We start from the raw sequence: 16,603 nt of genomic DNA, 5'->3' as shown, positions 1-16,603 counted from the left end.
GCCGCCTAGAAGCCCAAAAAGGAAAGGAAAAACAAGAGATGTTCACCTCGCCACCGCAAGCTAGCCATTTGACAGCGAACTACTAGCAATCAACGCAACAAACCAGGACCCAATTGTCTCTTAACAGCATTTAATACATTATATTAATTCTTGCTTTTCCTTTTTCTTTTTTCTTTTTTTCTTTTCGAAGATAAACAGGATAATCATCAAGAAAACTTCATTTAAGAAAAAAAAAAAAAAAAAACACGAATCAAAGCAATTTAACAGCTGAATCAGACTTTCTGATTTCTCCGACAAAGTTTGAACTACTTCAATACCTTCCATTCTTCTTCTCCAAAGGTATTCTCTTTCTCTCGCTTTTTTTTTTTTTTCTATAAGGGTATCCATGCCTTGCACCTTTACATACTTGTATGTATGTTTCTTAATGTATATATGTAAAGAACTAATCTTTGGACTATTCTGCATAAGGAAATTATTAGTCTTTTTTTTTTTTTTTTGCATAATCTTGTTGGCGTACATAGCTTCTAAGTTATCTTTTCTGGTTTTGAAAGTTCCTCAGATTAGTTGAATAGGGATTGATCAATTACTATAGTAGTTCATGCTAGATCGTTAATTGAGTTGTTATATATAAATTAATTGAGGGGTTGTTAATGCTTTTGGATCATTATTTCCTTGAAATCTTCGGATGTAGTATGGTTGTTTAAGTGTGGGGCTGGAACTCATTTATCAGTCCGTTGACCTTTTTTGCATGCTGTTTCGATGTACATTACCTCTGTACTCTTGCAAGCGATTTAATTTCGATTTAAAACTGTGTAGTCATGACAATTTTGGATTTTGATATGAAACCTTTTCATGATATTGCAATTTGATTATAAAGAAACAGTAGGGGAATTTGATGCAAGCATGAGATGTTCCAGTCTTGGTTTGTTTGGATCTATTTTATTCTACAACTTGTATAAGCTGAGTTGAGGTTTTGCAGCTCTTGAGACCTATCAATTGTGATTGCTATGTGGTCAAACTAGCATATTATTGCTATTTGTTTAACGTGGAGGATTCAGAATCTTAGCTATACTTTCTTTTTCATAGTTATTGGTGGAAAGTTTATCTGTTGTATGTTTAATCTGCGACAGGTGAGAGTGTTTATGCTCTTGGAGCACTTTTGAAGGACCTGAAGAGAAAGCTGATTGAGCATATTTACTAAGCAAACTGAAGCTATGATTGAGGGTTAACATTATTGTTTAATTACATTTTTAATTTGGTTGCTGATGTGGCCATTATATTTTCTATTAAGCAAGATTTTTAACGTGGAAGAAGAAGCAGAAGAAAATGTAAATGGTTCAGATGGAGATAATATAAATGCAAGAGAATGTCTCCCTTGTGAGCCATCATCAAGTAGTAGAAAATGCCAAGATGGAGTCTTGGGAGGTTCGCACTTTGTAGAAGTAAGGACACAATGACTTTATGCTTCTCATTTTCTAAGGGTTGATGAAATAGTGGTGCAATGGAATAAATTTGCTAATCATCTATATCTTCCGCAAAAGTTTTTCATTAACTTTTCTAATTTGAATCCATCAAGTGTCTTGGTGCATCATAGGTTCCACATGTTAGCCAGCTGCACTCTTGGGATTGTGGCCTTGCTTGTGTTCTAATGGCTTTGAATACTATTGGCATTAACAATTGCAGTATCCAGGCTTTGGCAGAATTATGCAGTACAACTAGGTATATTGTGCTTCCCAAATCAGAAATTAGATTAATTTTATCTTCTGGAAGTAATTTTCAGGATTTCATTTAGCTTACTTGTGCAGTGCTTTTCTGTTGGAGCTACTGTTAAGAAATACACCTTCTTGAATATGCTAATTGGAGGCTATTATTTGAATATAAGTATGATAGACCCTAGTCATAAAAACTCAAAACAGTGAATCAAAAGTTTCAAGCTGCTTCTTACAACAGCTCTAACAGCAGTATAAATAATACAAACTTCAATGCCCAAAGAGGCTAATAAAGATAAAAAAAAAACTCTGTTGTCCATGGGGAAGTCATCTTGGGAAGATAATCAAGGTCTAACTGAGGTCAGCATGGAATGCTGATGATACGTGACAATCTTGTCGATTTGCTACCAGATTTTGTTGGTTTAGTAGTTATGCTGCATGATATAGCCTTTTACTTCTGTTATGATGTCTATTGAGTATTGCATCTGAGCGCACAAATAAATCAGTTTGTTGGTTGTCCTAAGAGTTGGTCTGAAAAACTTGTACGAATCTTACTATTGACATCCTGTTTGCAGCATATGGACCGTTGATCTGGCATATTTACTGCAGAAATTTTCTGTTAGGTTTTCCTACTTCACAGTAACACTTGGAGCAAATCCAAATTACTCTGCTGAGACATTTTACAAGGTAATATCCTATCTTTATGACCTTTTGTTTTTCTTTTTTTCCTTCTTACAGCTTACTCAGTAGCATTGTTATTTCTCATCTGTTGTTGACTTGTTGCAAATTGACTGGATATTAACTTGTTGACAGGCATCTTCTTTTGTCTAATAGTATGAGATTTATTATTAATGCTCAGTTGACTCAGTACCAAATGTCTTACTACACATTATAGTGTAATAGCACCTTCCACTTACACGCAGGCACATGTATGTGATGCTGTCTTTCAATATGCTATATTGCATGTATGAGTATGTCACCCCTCTGCTAGCAATAGCAGGCACTCAAAAAAGAAATTAGAATGTTACCTTAATTGCTTTAGGGGTTTTACCAATCTCAAGATGTTTATATCATTTATTGAACTTGCTTTCATACTTAATTTTTCTCCTAACAGGTAACATTTCTTTTTTTGCAGGAACAACTGCCTACTGATCTAGTGCGAGTAGACAGGCTCTTTCAAAAAGCACGGGAAAAGGGAATTAATATACAGGTATATGACATTCATCCAGAAGAACGAGTCAGATTAATATGTCATAGCTTTGTAGAATGTTTTACCATTTTAAAAGTTCGTTGCGACACAAGTGCGTTTTTTCAGTAAATAATGTGAATGCTGCATGATGGATAACTATAATACCAGCTCCTGCATTAGTGCAATTTAAGCAAATGAATCAACACTTTGTTTTTCGTTACAAATTATTTTTAGATTCTTTGAGATCATTGAAATTTAGTATAGATTTTTAGCTCGTTGCTAATATGATTGCTGAAACAGTAGGGCTCATGGAAGAGTAGTCAGAGAAAGTAAATATCCCTCGCAGACGGCCCTTGATTTGTGCTGTATATTTTATGTTCCCCTTCACAAATTTTATAGGATCACCTCTTTCATAGCATAGTCATATATTCCCATTGTTGATGAAGATTAAAACATCAAGCTAAAAGGATCTTAAAGCTCTGATACCAAACTGGTGCAGTATTGATCTGTTATATGGGTAAATTTATGGAAAATAGAGAAGTTAAAGGCTGAAATCAGATGTTTATCATAGAATTTCATATTTTAAATGTTAATGAGCAAAATAAAGATAGAAAAACTTCTAAGAATCACACCTAGAAGCTTTTCAGAATCACACACCTAGGGAAGAATTGATTCACACAATTCAAAATAGCAACATAGCTATGATTTTAATTAAACTCTCAACTAAAATTACAAGCTTAAATGCTTACAGGAGTAACTAATCCTAAAACCTAAAGGCTTTAGACTGCTAATCCTAATCCCAATCCTAGTAGAATTAGTAACTCTATACTAGGAAAATTATATACCAAAGCTAACTAGGAAAGACTTGAGATAATAACTCCTAGAAAAGAACTATAGTTCCAGCAAAGCTGAAAATCACAGAAATGCTTTTCAGGCATTGAAATTGTAAATATTTAGACAAAATTTTAAACTTTTTGATTCTTGGAATTTTCTTTTTCTTGATGTATTTCTTTTCTGTATTAGTTACTTATATAGGTTAAGTTTGTGAACCTTCCCCTTTTACAGTGCAGGTCAATAAACGAAAAAGAAATTTCTCTTTTCATCTTGTCAGGAAAATACATTGCAGTTGCTTTGGTTGACCAGTATAAACTGAGGTATAAATCTTCTGTATTATCTTGCATCTGATTTCTTTTTTTCAAGCGACTTCTTATATTGTAACAACAGCCCGAGATTAACTATTTCGGTAAACTTTCATGTCAGTCGGTCTTGGGTGGAGGATGTTATATTATCAGGCCTGAAAGACAGCAAATCTAGCTACACCGGTGAGCGACAGCAATTTCTCTTCTTTCCTATGTTTGCCTACTGAATATTCATTTGCATATGTTCTAATCAATCACTTCTAGTCGTCAATAATTTCATCAAAAGTAAATGCTGGAAAGATTATTTTCTTGGACTTGTCTATTCGTGGCAGAATTTGGCTTATACAAGATCTTTATGTCTTATTAGGTCACTATGTTGTGATATGTGGCTACGATGCTAATGCGGACGAGTTTGAGATTCGAGATCCTGCCAGTTCTAGGTATCTCCTTGTGTGGACCGACTTTTAAAAATCAACCTTACAAAATTTAACATTTTGCTGCACTTTCTGAAAATCAACATTTCCCCAACTACTGTTCTTTTAGCAACTTGTGCTTTAATTTTTTGGTGGAAGAATGAAGTTTTGGAATTAATGCAGGATAAGTGAGAGAATCTCATCAAAATGCCTAGAAGAAGCGCGCAAATCCTTTGGTACTGATGAAGATCTTCTCCTGGTAACCTAACTTAATTGACTTTATCTCTTGTATGTGTATGGCATCAGAATTTGCAATTCTTTTAAAGATAAGTGTCAAATGCATATTTGGACATTTAAACCTCGGCCGTTTGATCACTTTTAACATTTTAACTTTTCATGCAATTCAATAGACATTTTAACTTGTTTTTTCTTTAATATTTTAAATAATATGCGACTTTATTTAACATGTCCATATATATTGTGTTTAGGTGTTTAAAAAAAAAAATTAAATGTTTGTTAGAATAAAATGAGAGTTAAAGGTGTTTAAATATTTACAAACATGAAGTTTCAGCTGTCTGCTAAATTAAATTAAGAGTTGAAGTTACTAAATTATCAAAATTCAGGTGTCAACTGCATTCTATTACTGAAGATAAAAGACTATCATCTGATTATTATCTGATCAAATAAAAAAGTTTTCAGAAGAGAAAAACTTGGGCCTGGAAGAAGTGGCTATACTCTAGCAAATACTTGCTACCTTGGTCACTGATCAAAAACTATTTTTAGTTATTTTTTGTATTTAATCTCTGAAAATCCAAGTTGATTGAGTGCGTTCGCTCTCATGGTAGAATAACTATATGTCCAGTCATGTACGTAAAGGAGGCATTTACCTCCTTTGCAGGCATGATCCCAGTTATGATTTGGTCGTAACCTAATGATAGAAAGAAGTTGAATGACCCACTTATTCATCTTCTAACTATCACTTTCTGTTTGTAATTTGTCTATGCAGATATCTCTAGAGAAGAGCAATGAGCAACAAAACAGTTCTTCTGGGCAATACTTTCCACTTGTAAATATTTTCGGACATTGTAGTACTTAACTCCAAGCTAAGCTTAATGATAGTTGGTTGCATGATTCTTTAGCATGTATATTACAACAGTTGTGCATAATATGCGTGTAAAGTATTTCTAGTTTTAGCTTGTGGTTACACCAATCTGTTCATAAATAGTTTACGCAGCCGTACTTCATAATTGTACATTATCAAGTAACATGTAACAGGATGAAAGTTTTTATTTTTAACGTCTATGGTTCTATTTTCAAACAGTGTAAACTTCTGGACCTCAAGATTATTCTTGATGCTGGGGGTTCGGTTCTGTTCTGTTATGTTCTGTTCTTCCCCCAAGTTTGGCTAATGGTTGACGGCCCTGTTGGTCATTTTCAGCTTTTGTCCGGACTCCTTCCATTCCATCGCACTAAATTTTGATTCAGTGAGCTCATGCGCACACATAAATGAATGCCTGCAGCTGGGCATCTCTCCCATTGAATGAGCTCGAACGTTCCAAATTTTCAAGAAGGGTGGTTATTATTTATTATTAAATAGCAAGGGGAGGAGAGTAGGGTTTTTACGGTCGATTTTTAGGTCATGAATTTGGACCTGGGTTGTTAAATATTGCTTCTGGACAGTCAAAAGCCTAGAATAGAAACCAGATATAATTTTCATGAGGACTTCAGCTATGAAGTGAATGATGGCCTTTAAATTTTCTCTGTGTGCATTTATTTTACTAGCAAACTCTGCAAAGCCCGTGACAGGATTAAATGCATCATTTTGCACATATCTGCAACTGCCAAGTTTGTGTACCAAATCTGACTTCAACTGATTGAGATTCACACGTGTCCTGGATGTGGAACGGAGGGTTTTATTTATAGCCCTTGCAAATTGCAAAAGGAAAACATGAAACATTCATTCAAATGGGTCGCCTCTCTCTTCATGAACTGGGACACATTGATGAGTTTGAGGAGTTGAAGATTTTCAGGCCATGAATCCTCTTCCGATCTTGAAAAACAGTGACATCTGATTTGTTCTTTCTTGAACCGCCTTCAAAGATTAATTTTGGCGTCACTGATTAGAATAAGGGACTCTTACATAATTCACCTCTTAAATGAAACTCAGGATTCTACGTTCCTAGGGATTTTAATGTATTACAGGGTTTGAACAGTTCATCAATTTTATCTTATTTCTATCAAATCAAACATTAAATTTGTCCAAATTTACGAATCTCTCAGTGTCTCTGCAACCCTTAATTTAGTGCATTACGAACTAAGGACTCCACAGTGACACTGAAATATTAAATATCAACAACTAGGATTTGCCCATCTCTGATTAGTAATTATGAATTGTACTGATGTTAGCTAAAGTTCAGTAACATTGGGACTCTAAACATTAATATTTGAGACTTTCTTATATTTTGTGTGATTATTGATATATAGGTTACTAGTAAATAGTATTTTATATATGAGTATTTTAGTGTTTAAAATTATTTATTAACTTATATAAAATTAAATAATCTTGACTTATTTTTTAAAAAATTATAAATGAACTAAAGTTTTATTTTAATTAATATATACATTTATCACCGGAATAAATCTATAAATAAAAGTTTTAGATTATCACTCGACATAAAAACAACTCTATATCAACATCGATAAATAATTTGAAATAATCTCTAAATTCTGTGTAGTAACCCAATTTTCAAGCCAATATGAGTTTATTAATTATAAAAAGAAAAGGGAAGGGGTGATATAGCAAGAACATGGAAGAGGGAATCAAGTCAAAAGTGAAGGTGGATACAAAGAAGCAAAAAGAGTGGGGAAGACAAGTTCCAAGAATCTCCAGAAACAAGGCCATCCGACAGACACACAAACTCCCTTTCTTTCTTTTTTTTTTCCATAGAACAATGTAAACATGTCTCTCCATACACTGACCCCATACCTTGTTCTATATTCATGTCTAATACCACCTAGTTATTGCATCATTATTTGTTCTTATCTGTTTCCCTTTTCTCTGTGTTTCTACCACTTTCTATCTTGCCAATCACAATAAATAATTAAAAACAAAATTGTTTCTATTCTTTTTAATATTATACCAAACATGGGTCAAACTGAAAACAAACACAGTGACAGTGCTATATAAATATAATAAGCTATTATTCCTTAATAAATCTTTTCTATGCAAATGGTATTGACATGAATGGAACAATCTTTTGCCTTTTTCTTTTCATCTTCAAAGCGTTCCTTTTGAGGTAGTGCAATGCAATTGGGATTTTTCTTTTAATTAGAGATCTTATATGGTCATATATCATTGGGGGTCAGTCATGGAATCTAAACCTGAAATTAGGCAAAGTGAGAACTGAAATGATAAAAATATTTTCTATATATATTAAATAAGTACAATTAGAACTTCATAATTATATTCAGGGAGAGAAGAATCCAACTAAGACTTTCCATATAAGTACAAGAACTAACACAACTTATACATACTGCAAAACAGATTATGGATTGCGTTTCTGTCAGTTCCCTCAGGATTTATTTTCTATTGATAATTCTTTTGTTATTGTTTTTATTTTACAGAGGAATGTGAAAAGGTTCTTTGGGTTATGGAGTTAATAATCCACTATAATTATTTAATCTTAAGAAGAGAATGATGCAATGGGAGTATTATGCTGTATAATCAAACTCTAATTTTCTATATTTCAATTTTAATTTAGTTATTAAATTTTTACTTTTATTTCATTTCAATTATTCAACTTTAATCATATTTTATTTACATTATACTTTGGTCACCTCTATCAAAAGAGTAATTAGAACAACTAAATGCAATATTTCAATTCCTAAATGAGTAAACTGTAATTCGTATTAAAATTAACTTAAAATTAGGTTCAAAATATAATTATCTCAAGAAAAAGAGCAGAGACAATCATTTGGTGGTATAGCATAAAGCAAAGTTTATGTTTCCACAATGCTCCATTCTCTCACATACTTACTCCCTACTAAGAACAAACCCAATTCGAATAAAATTCTTTGCCATATAAATTTTATCACAAAATAGTTAAGAAAGAAAAGAAAGCATGTGGATCCATTTCTAATTGTAGTGCCCATGACAAGTACAAGACAACATTCACAAAAACTATAATAAAAACTATACATGATGTATAATTTAGAAGCACATAACTTAGTGTTACAAAAGGGTGGGACATTTGATCTATCATTCTCCTAAATTATGGGACTTTGTCTTGTGGGTTTTTTTTAAAAAAAATTTTCTTTTTAAGATTTAGGTCTAAGTCCATTGGAGATTAGGGTACTTCTCTCTCTCTCTATTAGATTTTTGTACATTTTCTATTTCTTGTTTCCCTCTCACAAGCCAACCAAATCTGCCAAAGATGAGAACCATTTTCTGTTTTGGCATTTGGCAAGACATGTTCATTGTGTATGGTCCTAAATCTAATTGGGGTCTAGCTCTAGGGTGATTAATTTAAAATCTGTTAGTCACATGGGCAAGATTAATATGCAATTCATAAATTACCTTCATTGCATTTTATGCAATTTTCAGGAATCTTGGCTAAAAGAAGAGGGGGGGGAACTATTTCTATTATTAAACTATAAATGTGACAATATGAACTTTCATTTGATTCATTCACAATACACAAAAAGGGCATTCCAAGCTTTCATGATTTTTAATTAGTTTTGGGATGATTATCTAGTGCCTGGAGATGTTCTCCTGATTTAAATCTATAATTTCTGTATCATAAAACGAGCAACTTTATATAATGCAATAAAATAACATTTATTTTCAGTATAATTTGGAAAAAGAATTTAATTGCATATTTGACATGAACAAATATTTAAGGTAACCGTCCAAATGATATCGTACTATGCATGCCTAGAGATTTTATAAAAGAAAAACAGTTTGTTTCTAAATCTCTAAAATGAGTGGTATTGTGACTGAATTAATTTCCTTTTTCCTTATATCAAAAGAATTTTCTTTTCCCTCATTTACTTTCCGAATTATGAGTGTTATATAATGATCATTAGTTCTATATTTCAGTAAAAATTTGTTTCAATCATTTAACTTTAATTATATTTTAATTTAGTCATCTCACAAATGAAAGATTAATATTTGGAATAACAGACAATAAAAAAAATAATTAAATAGGAGAAACATGACATGTAAATCTTCTTATTGACAAGTAACTAAAATTGTAACTAATTAAATTAAATGATTAATATAAATTAAATTAGAGTTTTATAATAAAATAAAAATAAAATTCAGTGGCTATTTATTTTATTATTGTCTCTCGTGAACAAAGCTGAAGTGGCTTTTCTATCTTCCAAATTTCTTGTCATTGTTGATGCTATAGTTTTCTTTGTTCCTAAGTAGTGTTGTTGTTCTATCCTTTCCCTTCTCTTATTTGGTTTAATTATGATATTCTTTGAATATTAATGTTTCCTTTTTCTTTTTCTATTTTTTTCTTTTGCTTTTTATCTTTAAATCATTCTAGAAATTTTTGGCATGCCTCTTTTTATATATATATATATATATATCCAGTAGACCCATAGATCATGGAACAAATAGGGTGGGTAGGCCCAACCACCACACTACACATATAGACGCGACCCCCCTCGTTACCATACGTGTGACTCTCACCGCATACGGCTCGCACAAAGACTCCTAAATCCATCCTGAGCCTTTTCTTCCACCTCTCCTCTCCAATTCTCGATCAAACTTGCATTCCCCAGGCGCTATTAAATAAAATGGGAGTCTTTCCTTCGCCTATCGTATGTATCGGCTTGGCTTCGTCCCGAACCAAGGAGGCATTCTGGCGGGCGCGTGCGTGTAGGAAGTCCGACCACTACATAAGCTAAAACTAAAAAACTACAACTACAAGCTAAGCCGGAAGCGACTCGCTTCTATTCTCGTTGGGATATATATATATATATATATATATATATTCATTTTAAATTTTTTTAATATATATACTTAAATTTTGACATATACAATTTTTATTTTGACATATAGAATTCAAATTTATATCTAGTTTTATAATTTTTTCTATTAATTTATTGATTAATAAATTACATTTCTAATCAAATATCGGCTTTAATTAAGAAATTTTTTTTATTATATTAAAAGAATAACTTACTTACAGCGATTAAATAAAAAAAATTAATTTGATAGAACTCAATTAACTAATATATTTTCACTTATATATATAAATAATTAATTTTTATGGAGGTTATTGTTTTTAAAATAAATAATAAAAAATTTATTTTCTTAAAATGTCAAATACTTTTAATTTTAACTTTTAGAAATAATTTTATAAAAATTCAATTTTCTTTTAAAATATCTTTTCTGTGAAATAAAATATATATCCAACTATTATCTAAAAAATAATAGGAGGGAGAAAATAAAAATCTTAGTAAAAGATAATGATTGAGAAAACTCAAGAGAGAGTATTAGAGTTTTATTTAACTTTTAGACATTATGTTACTTGTTTTCCCTTTGGGTCTTTTTCTGTATGAAAGAGTTCTCAGTGTTTCCATACTCTTTTTGTAAAACAAAATTATGATTATTAAATCTTAAACTAACAAATACAATATCTAAAGAAATAAATAAAGTTGCCTTAATCTCTAAAATGATAGAATTAGAGCACTTCTTTCAATATTTTGACCATTGACCACTTCAATTGGACTCACTTGTAGGACAAAGATAGTCTATGGTATACAATACACAAATATAACCTAAAATACAATGGTATCCAATGCATGTGTTAGTGGGAGCCACAATCCCAACTCCATAAAGATTTTGAAATCAGGTGGCAAAATCAGAAAAAATCTGAAAGACAAAATTATGGCCAAGGTACAATTGAAATTACTTATCATGGCCCATTCCAACTTGTGAAAAATCAATCAAACAAGAGGGGGGGGAAAAAGATTACCTGCTGTGGATTTGATATAAGATGTTGAATTTACTATGGGTCCCCAATAAAATGAATAAGGATACCTAGGAAACCCACAAAAGTCATTTGGTTGGGAAAGGGAAGGTGACCTAACTAAATTTTTTGCCAGAGCAGAAGTAGAGAGTACACATGAAATATTTGGGGACTATAATGGAAAGTAACTTGACACCTACTCAAAAGTTAATTTTGTAAGGTCCCAATCACCATTATCAACTCCTATACTCCCCTCTTCTAACATGACTAAATGAGTAATTTTTGAGAAACTATTTGAAGAAATTTGTATTTTTATAATGAATTTGACCTCTTTTATATTGTGTTTGGTTGAAATTTATTGTAAATATAAAATTTATGTATTTTGAATGAAATAAAAGTTAATTTAGAATTCTATATATTTAAATTTGTAGAGAATTAATTATAATTAAATTAAATTCTATCAAAATAGGTAAAATTTGTAAATGAATTATACATTAGTTTGTCAATGTATTCTACAACACTAAATATCTTCTTTAACTTTATCATTTCTATTTTACTTTATTTCTCATATATTTTTACTAAATTAAATGAATTTCTTAATGGATTTCAATTAAATATTAACATTAATGAATTTAATTAATCCCTATTAAGAAAGAAAAAATGGAAAAGAAAAAGAAAGAATTAAACATTTCCAAATAGGAAAGAATTATGAAAGTTGAGAGTAATTGAGTTATTCAAATTATATGTACCTAATATGATGTATTTCAGACTCTTATATGGGATCTTAAAGTCTTATTGATCTACACGGAGATATTATAAAGAAAATTCTAAATCCCTCTAAGATCATTTTTTTTCTTGTTAAATATGTATCTCGTTCTCGGATAAAATCTAACCAAAGTCAATCCTCCTAAAATTTAGATTTAGTTACTCAGCTATATAAATTTAAAATAATTTGATCGGCTATCAAGTGTTAAGCTCAAAATTGATATTAACACACAAACAGAAGTGAAAATACTTCGATACTTTATTATGCAGAATTGGCTTAGTTAATTAGCCATAAGAAGAAGACTAGGTCTTCTATACAAGATACTAGCAGTTAGTTACGGGAGATAAAAACAAATCATAAAAATAGAACAACTAATAGACTCCTAAAAACTAGGAGATTATTTATAACTTAAAGACTTAATCAAGCCTAACAATGCCTCTTGTAAACTGAATGCAGTAGCAATCAGTTTAACCTTTCACACACTCCTAACTTGTCACACAACTTTGTAAAAGCTTATAGCCGTAAAGGCTTGGTCATGACGTTTGCAATTTGGTCTTTTGTGCCACAATGAACCAGCTTGACAACTCCTTCCTTTGTAAGATCCCTCAGAAAATGAAACCTGATGTCAATGTGTTTGCTTCGACTATGAAGTACAGGATTCTTTGACAATTTGATTGCTGAATTATTATCACACATGATTGTAGTGCATATTGGCTTCTCCAACCCGAATTTCTCCAAGATTCTTCTCATCCAAACACACTGACATGCACAGGAGGCTGCTGCAATGAATTTAGCTTCTGTTGTGGATAATGTCCCAACAGGTTATTTCTTGGATGCCCATGATACAACTCCACCATTCAAAAGAAATACATACCCACTTGTGCTCCTTCTATCATCCACATCGCTTGCGTAATCGCTGTCTGTATAGGCAGTTAACTCTTCAACCATTCCCTTCTTGTAGAACAAACCAAATGACATGGTACCCTTCAAATAACGCAGTACTCTTTTTGCGGCCTGCATATGCTGCTCAGTAGGGTCTGCCATATACCTGCTAAGTAGACACACAACATACATTAAATCTGGCTTTGTAGCTGTGATATACGTCAGACTCCCAATCAGGTATTTGTACAACGTTGCATCCACTTTAGCTCCTTCACCTTCCTTGGAAAGTTTTGATCCCGGCACAATTAGGTTTTTTACTGCATTGCCACTGTGCAAATTAAACCTCTTCAAAAGTTCCCCAGCATACCTCTTTTGATTAATAAAAATCCCTTTAGCTCCTTGCATGACTTCGACATTAAGAAAGTACTTCATTCTTCCCAAGTCAGTCATGTCGAACTCCTCTTTCATGGACGATTTGAATTTTACAAGCATAATATTATCATTCCAAGTAAATATCAAGTCGTCTACATATAAAAAGACAATGAGAATTTTGTTACCTTCTCCTGTTCTGACAAATAGTGTATGCTCGTATTCACACTTCAAAAATCCTTCCTTAGAGAAGTATGCCTCAATTCTGCTATACCATGCGCGTGGTGCCTACTTTAATCCGTATAAAGCCTTGCTGAGTTTATATACTTTATTATCCTCTCCCTTTTGAATGTACCCCTGTGGCTGCTCAATATAGACATCTTCACATAGCTCACCATGTAAAAATGCGCTTTTTACATCGAGCTGATAAACCCACCATCCTTTCTGCGCAGCCAAGGCTAAAAGTATGCGTATTGTATCCCATCTTGCTACTGGTGCGAATACTTCATTGTAGTCCGCTGCTTATTGCTGCGCATAGCCCTTGGCTACAAGCCGGGCTTTGTGCTTGTCTACTTCACCTCTTTCATTTAATTTAGTCTTATATACCCACTTGATGCCAATTTTCTTTGCTCATGTAGGTAAATATGTAAGACACCATGTCTTATTTCTTTCTATTGCTTCCAATTTAGATTCCATTGCTTTCCTCCATTTTTTCATCTCCCTCAGCCTCTTCGAATGTGGTTGGATCCTCAAGACTAGCATACATGACCAGATTACTGGTTTCTTCTTCTTCTGAGAGTCCCTTCCCAGTTTTGTAGTCCTGTAAATAAGAGGGTGCTTTTTGAACCCTGGTGTTTCTTTCTCGTTCTTCATCAGCATCTCTTAGTGCTTCTTGCTCTAGATCAGTTGCACCGGGCTCTTTATCACATCCTTCCCAGATCAACTGTTCATCACTAGTCTCTCCGATTGCTTTCTCCCACACACAACCTCTTTCTTCCTCAAATACAACATCAAGACTCATCACTACTGTTTCCATAATTGGATTAAATAGTCGATATGCTTTTGACTCATTATACAATTAATACACAAGTAACACTCTTGTCATCCAACTTCTTCCTTCTCTGGTCTGGAACGTGCACATGAGCCAAACAGCCAAACACTCTGAAATAGTCTACATTTGGTTGCACTCCACTCCACATCTCCTCAAGTGTCTTCTCCTTTATCACAGAAGTCGGACTCTTGTTTAACACATCCACTGCCCATCTAGCTGCTTCTGGCCAAAACCTCTTAGGAACTTCTTTGTCATTCAGAATGCATCGCACCATATTCATGATGGTACGATTTTTGCATTCGGCTACTCCATTCTGCTGTGGTATGAATGCTGTTGTGAGTTACCTGCTTATGCCTGTTTCCTCACAAAATATTTTAAACTCATTTAAAGTTAAATTCTCCTCCTTTGTTAGTCCGCAAGCAACCCTATGTTTCTCCAGCCTCTTTCTCGACTTGACTTTGGAATTTCTTGAATAGATTAAAGGTATCAGATTTGTTTGATAAGAAATAGATCCATACCTTTCTGCTATAGTCGCCAATGAAGGTAAGTTTGTATTTCTTATCACTGTTTGAGCCAGGGGTTATCGGACCACATAAGTCTGAATGTACCAGCTGTAACCTTCTTGATGCACTCGGGATGGTCTCTCGATGTTGTTTCCCAATTAAACAACTGGTGCATGTTGCTGCTGTTGTGCCTTTTAAAATTGGCATCCTTCTCACCATGTTTTGATATTTCAAGGTTCTTAAACCTTTATAGCTCAAGTGCCCGTACCTATGATGCCAAAGTCTGAACTCATCTTCTGTCGTAGTTTGTAGGCACTTTGACTCTCCAATTGCTGCTTCTGATTTGTTTGCAATTAACATGAACATTCGATTTGTTGTCATCCATCTTTGCATTATCAGACCCTTCTTTGGATGAAACAACTTGCATATTCCATGTTGTATTAGGATAGTAACTCCTCTTTCTCGGAGTTGTCCTATACTGAGTAAATTACTTCTCAAATCAGGCACAAAAAAGACATCAGTGACAGTATGAGTTACCCCATCTATTTTCAGACGTATGTTCCCTTTCCCCATCACTTTCATCCGAGAGTCATTCCCCACCTTCACGGAGTGACGAAAATCTTCATAAAAATCTGAGAACCATAGCTTGCTGCCGCACATATGGTTGTTGCACCCTGAATCTAAAAACCATAATTCTTCCTTCTTTGCATTGTTTGTCTCTACAAACGCCATGAGCAGCATCTCATCCTCCTCCTCTATCTCGGCATAGTTAGCCTTTCGATCCCGTTCTGGACATTTGTATTGAAAATGTCCAAGTTGATGGCATTTAAAGCACTCAATTACCGCTTTGTTCAGTGGCCTTCCTCTGCCTCTCCCTCTTCCTCGACCTTGCATTCCTCTGCCTCTGCTTCCACGATCTTCATGAGTAACCTTCAACACCTGCTCTTCTCCACCATTGACAGATTTTTTAAAATTCTGCTCATGGACTAGCAATGAGCTTTGTAGAGCATCAACTCAGAGACTATCAATATCTTTAACTCCTCAATTGAACAAACAATGTAATGGAAGTTCTCAATTAAGGTGCGTAGAATTTGATCCACGATCTTGACGTCTGCCATATCTTCTCCACAGTTCCTCATGTCATTAGCCACTACCATTACTCTTACAAAATAGTCTGAGACAGATTCTTCACTCTTCATGTCAAGCAATTCAAAGTTCCTTCGTAAAGTCTGCAACTAGGCACGTTGCACTCTTGCGTTTCCTTGATATTTGATCTTCATTGAGTCCCATAATTGCTTGGAGGTCTCCTTCAAAGTAATTGTCTTGAGAATGGTCTTATCGATTGAGCTAAAAAGATAATTCTTTGCTTTCAGATCCTTCAATCTTGCTTCGTCAAGAGTCTTTCTTTGTGCATCAGACAATGTTTCATAGTCTCCATCAAATTTGGGAATGCACGACGGAGCAAAATTGCTTAATTCTGCCATCTTGTTTGATAACTCTCCATGATTCACTCGTGTTTCCCTCTGCAATTTTACTCAAGTTTCTCTCCCTGATTCACTCGTGTTTCCCTCACCCCAGATCAGTCTTCTTTGACAGCTC

The 16,603-nt window shown here is 33.5% G+C and overlaps 2 protein-coding genes across 5 annotated transcripts; one reads left to right on the top strand and one right to left on the bottom strand.

Moving 5' to 3' along the window:
- Positions 1-90: 90 nt before the first annotated feature.
- On the top strand, positions 91-6,207 carry LOC8287507 (guanylyl cyclase 1). 4 transcript variants are annotated; one of them, XM_048375738.1, is made up of 11 exons: positions 91-339; positions 1,131-1,442; positions 1,595-1,719; positions 2,333-2,396; positions 2,845-2,919; positions 3,964-4,052; positions 4,159-4,220; positions 4,405-4,477; positions 4,634-4,709; positions 5,457-5,516; positions 5,772-6,207. In XM_048375738.1, the coding sequence occupies exons 2-11, from the start codon at positions 1,266-1,268 to the stop codon at positions 5,928-5,930; spliced, it is 960 nt and encodes a 319-aa protein (XP_048231695.1). In that variant the 5' UTR covers positions 91-339; positions 1,131-1,265; the 3' UTR covers positions 5,931-6,207. The 4 variants fall into 4 exon arrangements, with proteins under 4 accessions (XP_048231695.1, XP_048231694.1, XP_015577887.2 ...); XM_048375737.1 differs by having other exon boundaries at positions 97-339; positions 2,285-2,396; XM_015722401.3 differs by having other exon boundaries at positions 105-339; positions 2,285-2,396; positions 5,889-6,207.
- A 6,814-nt stretch (positions 6,208-13,021) lies between these two features.
- LOC125370320 (secreted RxLR effector protein 161-like) lies at positions 13,022-13,549 on the bottom strand. The gene has a single exon (XM_048375350.1). It carries the CDS (start codon positions 13,547-13,549, stop codon positions 13,022-13,024), a length of 528 nt encoding a protein of 175 aa, XP_048231307.1.
- Positions 13,550-16,603: the final 3,054 nt, after the last annotated feature.

This window comes from Ricinus communis, chromosome 6 (genome assembly GCF_019578655.1).
Source record: "Ricinus communis isolate WT05 ecotype wild-type chromosome 6, ASM1957865v1, whole genome shotgun sequence".
NCBI classification, from domain to species: Eukaryota; Viridiplantae; Streptophyta; class Magnoliopsida; order Malpighiales; family Euphorbiaceae; genus Ricinus; species Ricinus communis.
Note: the sequence above shows the minus strand (reverse complement) of the source record. Positions and strands in the feature narration are given on the sequence as shown.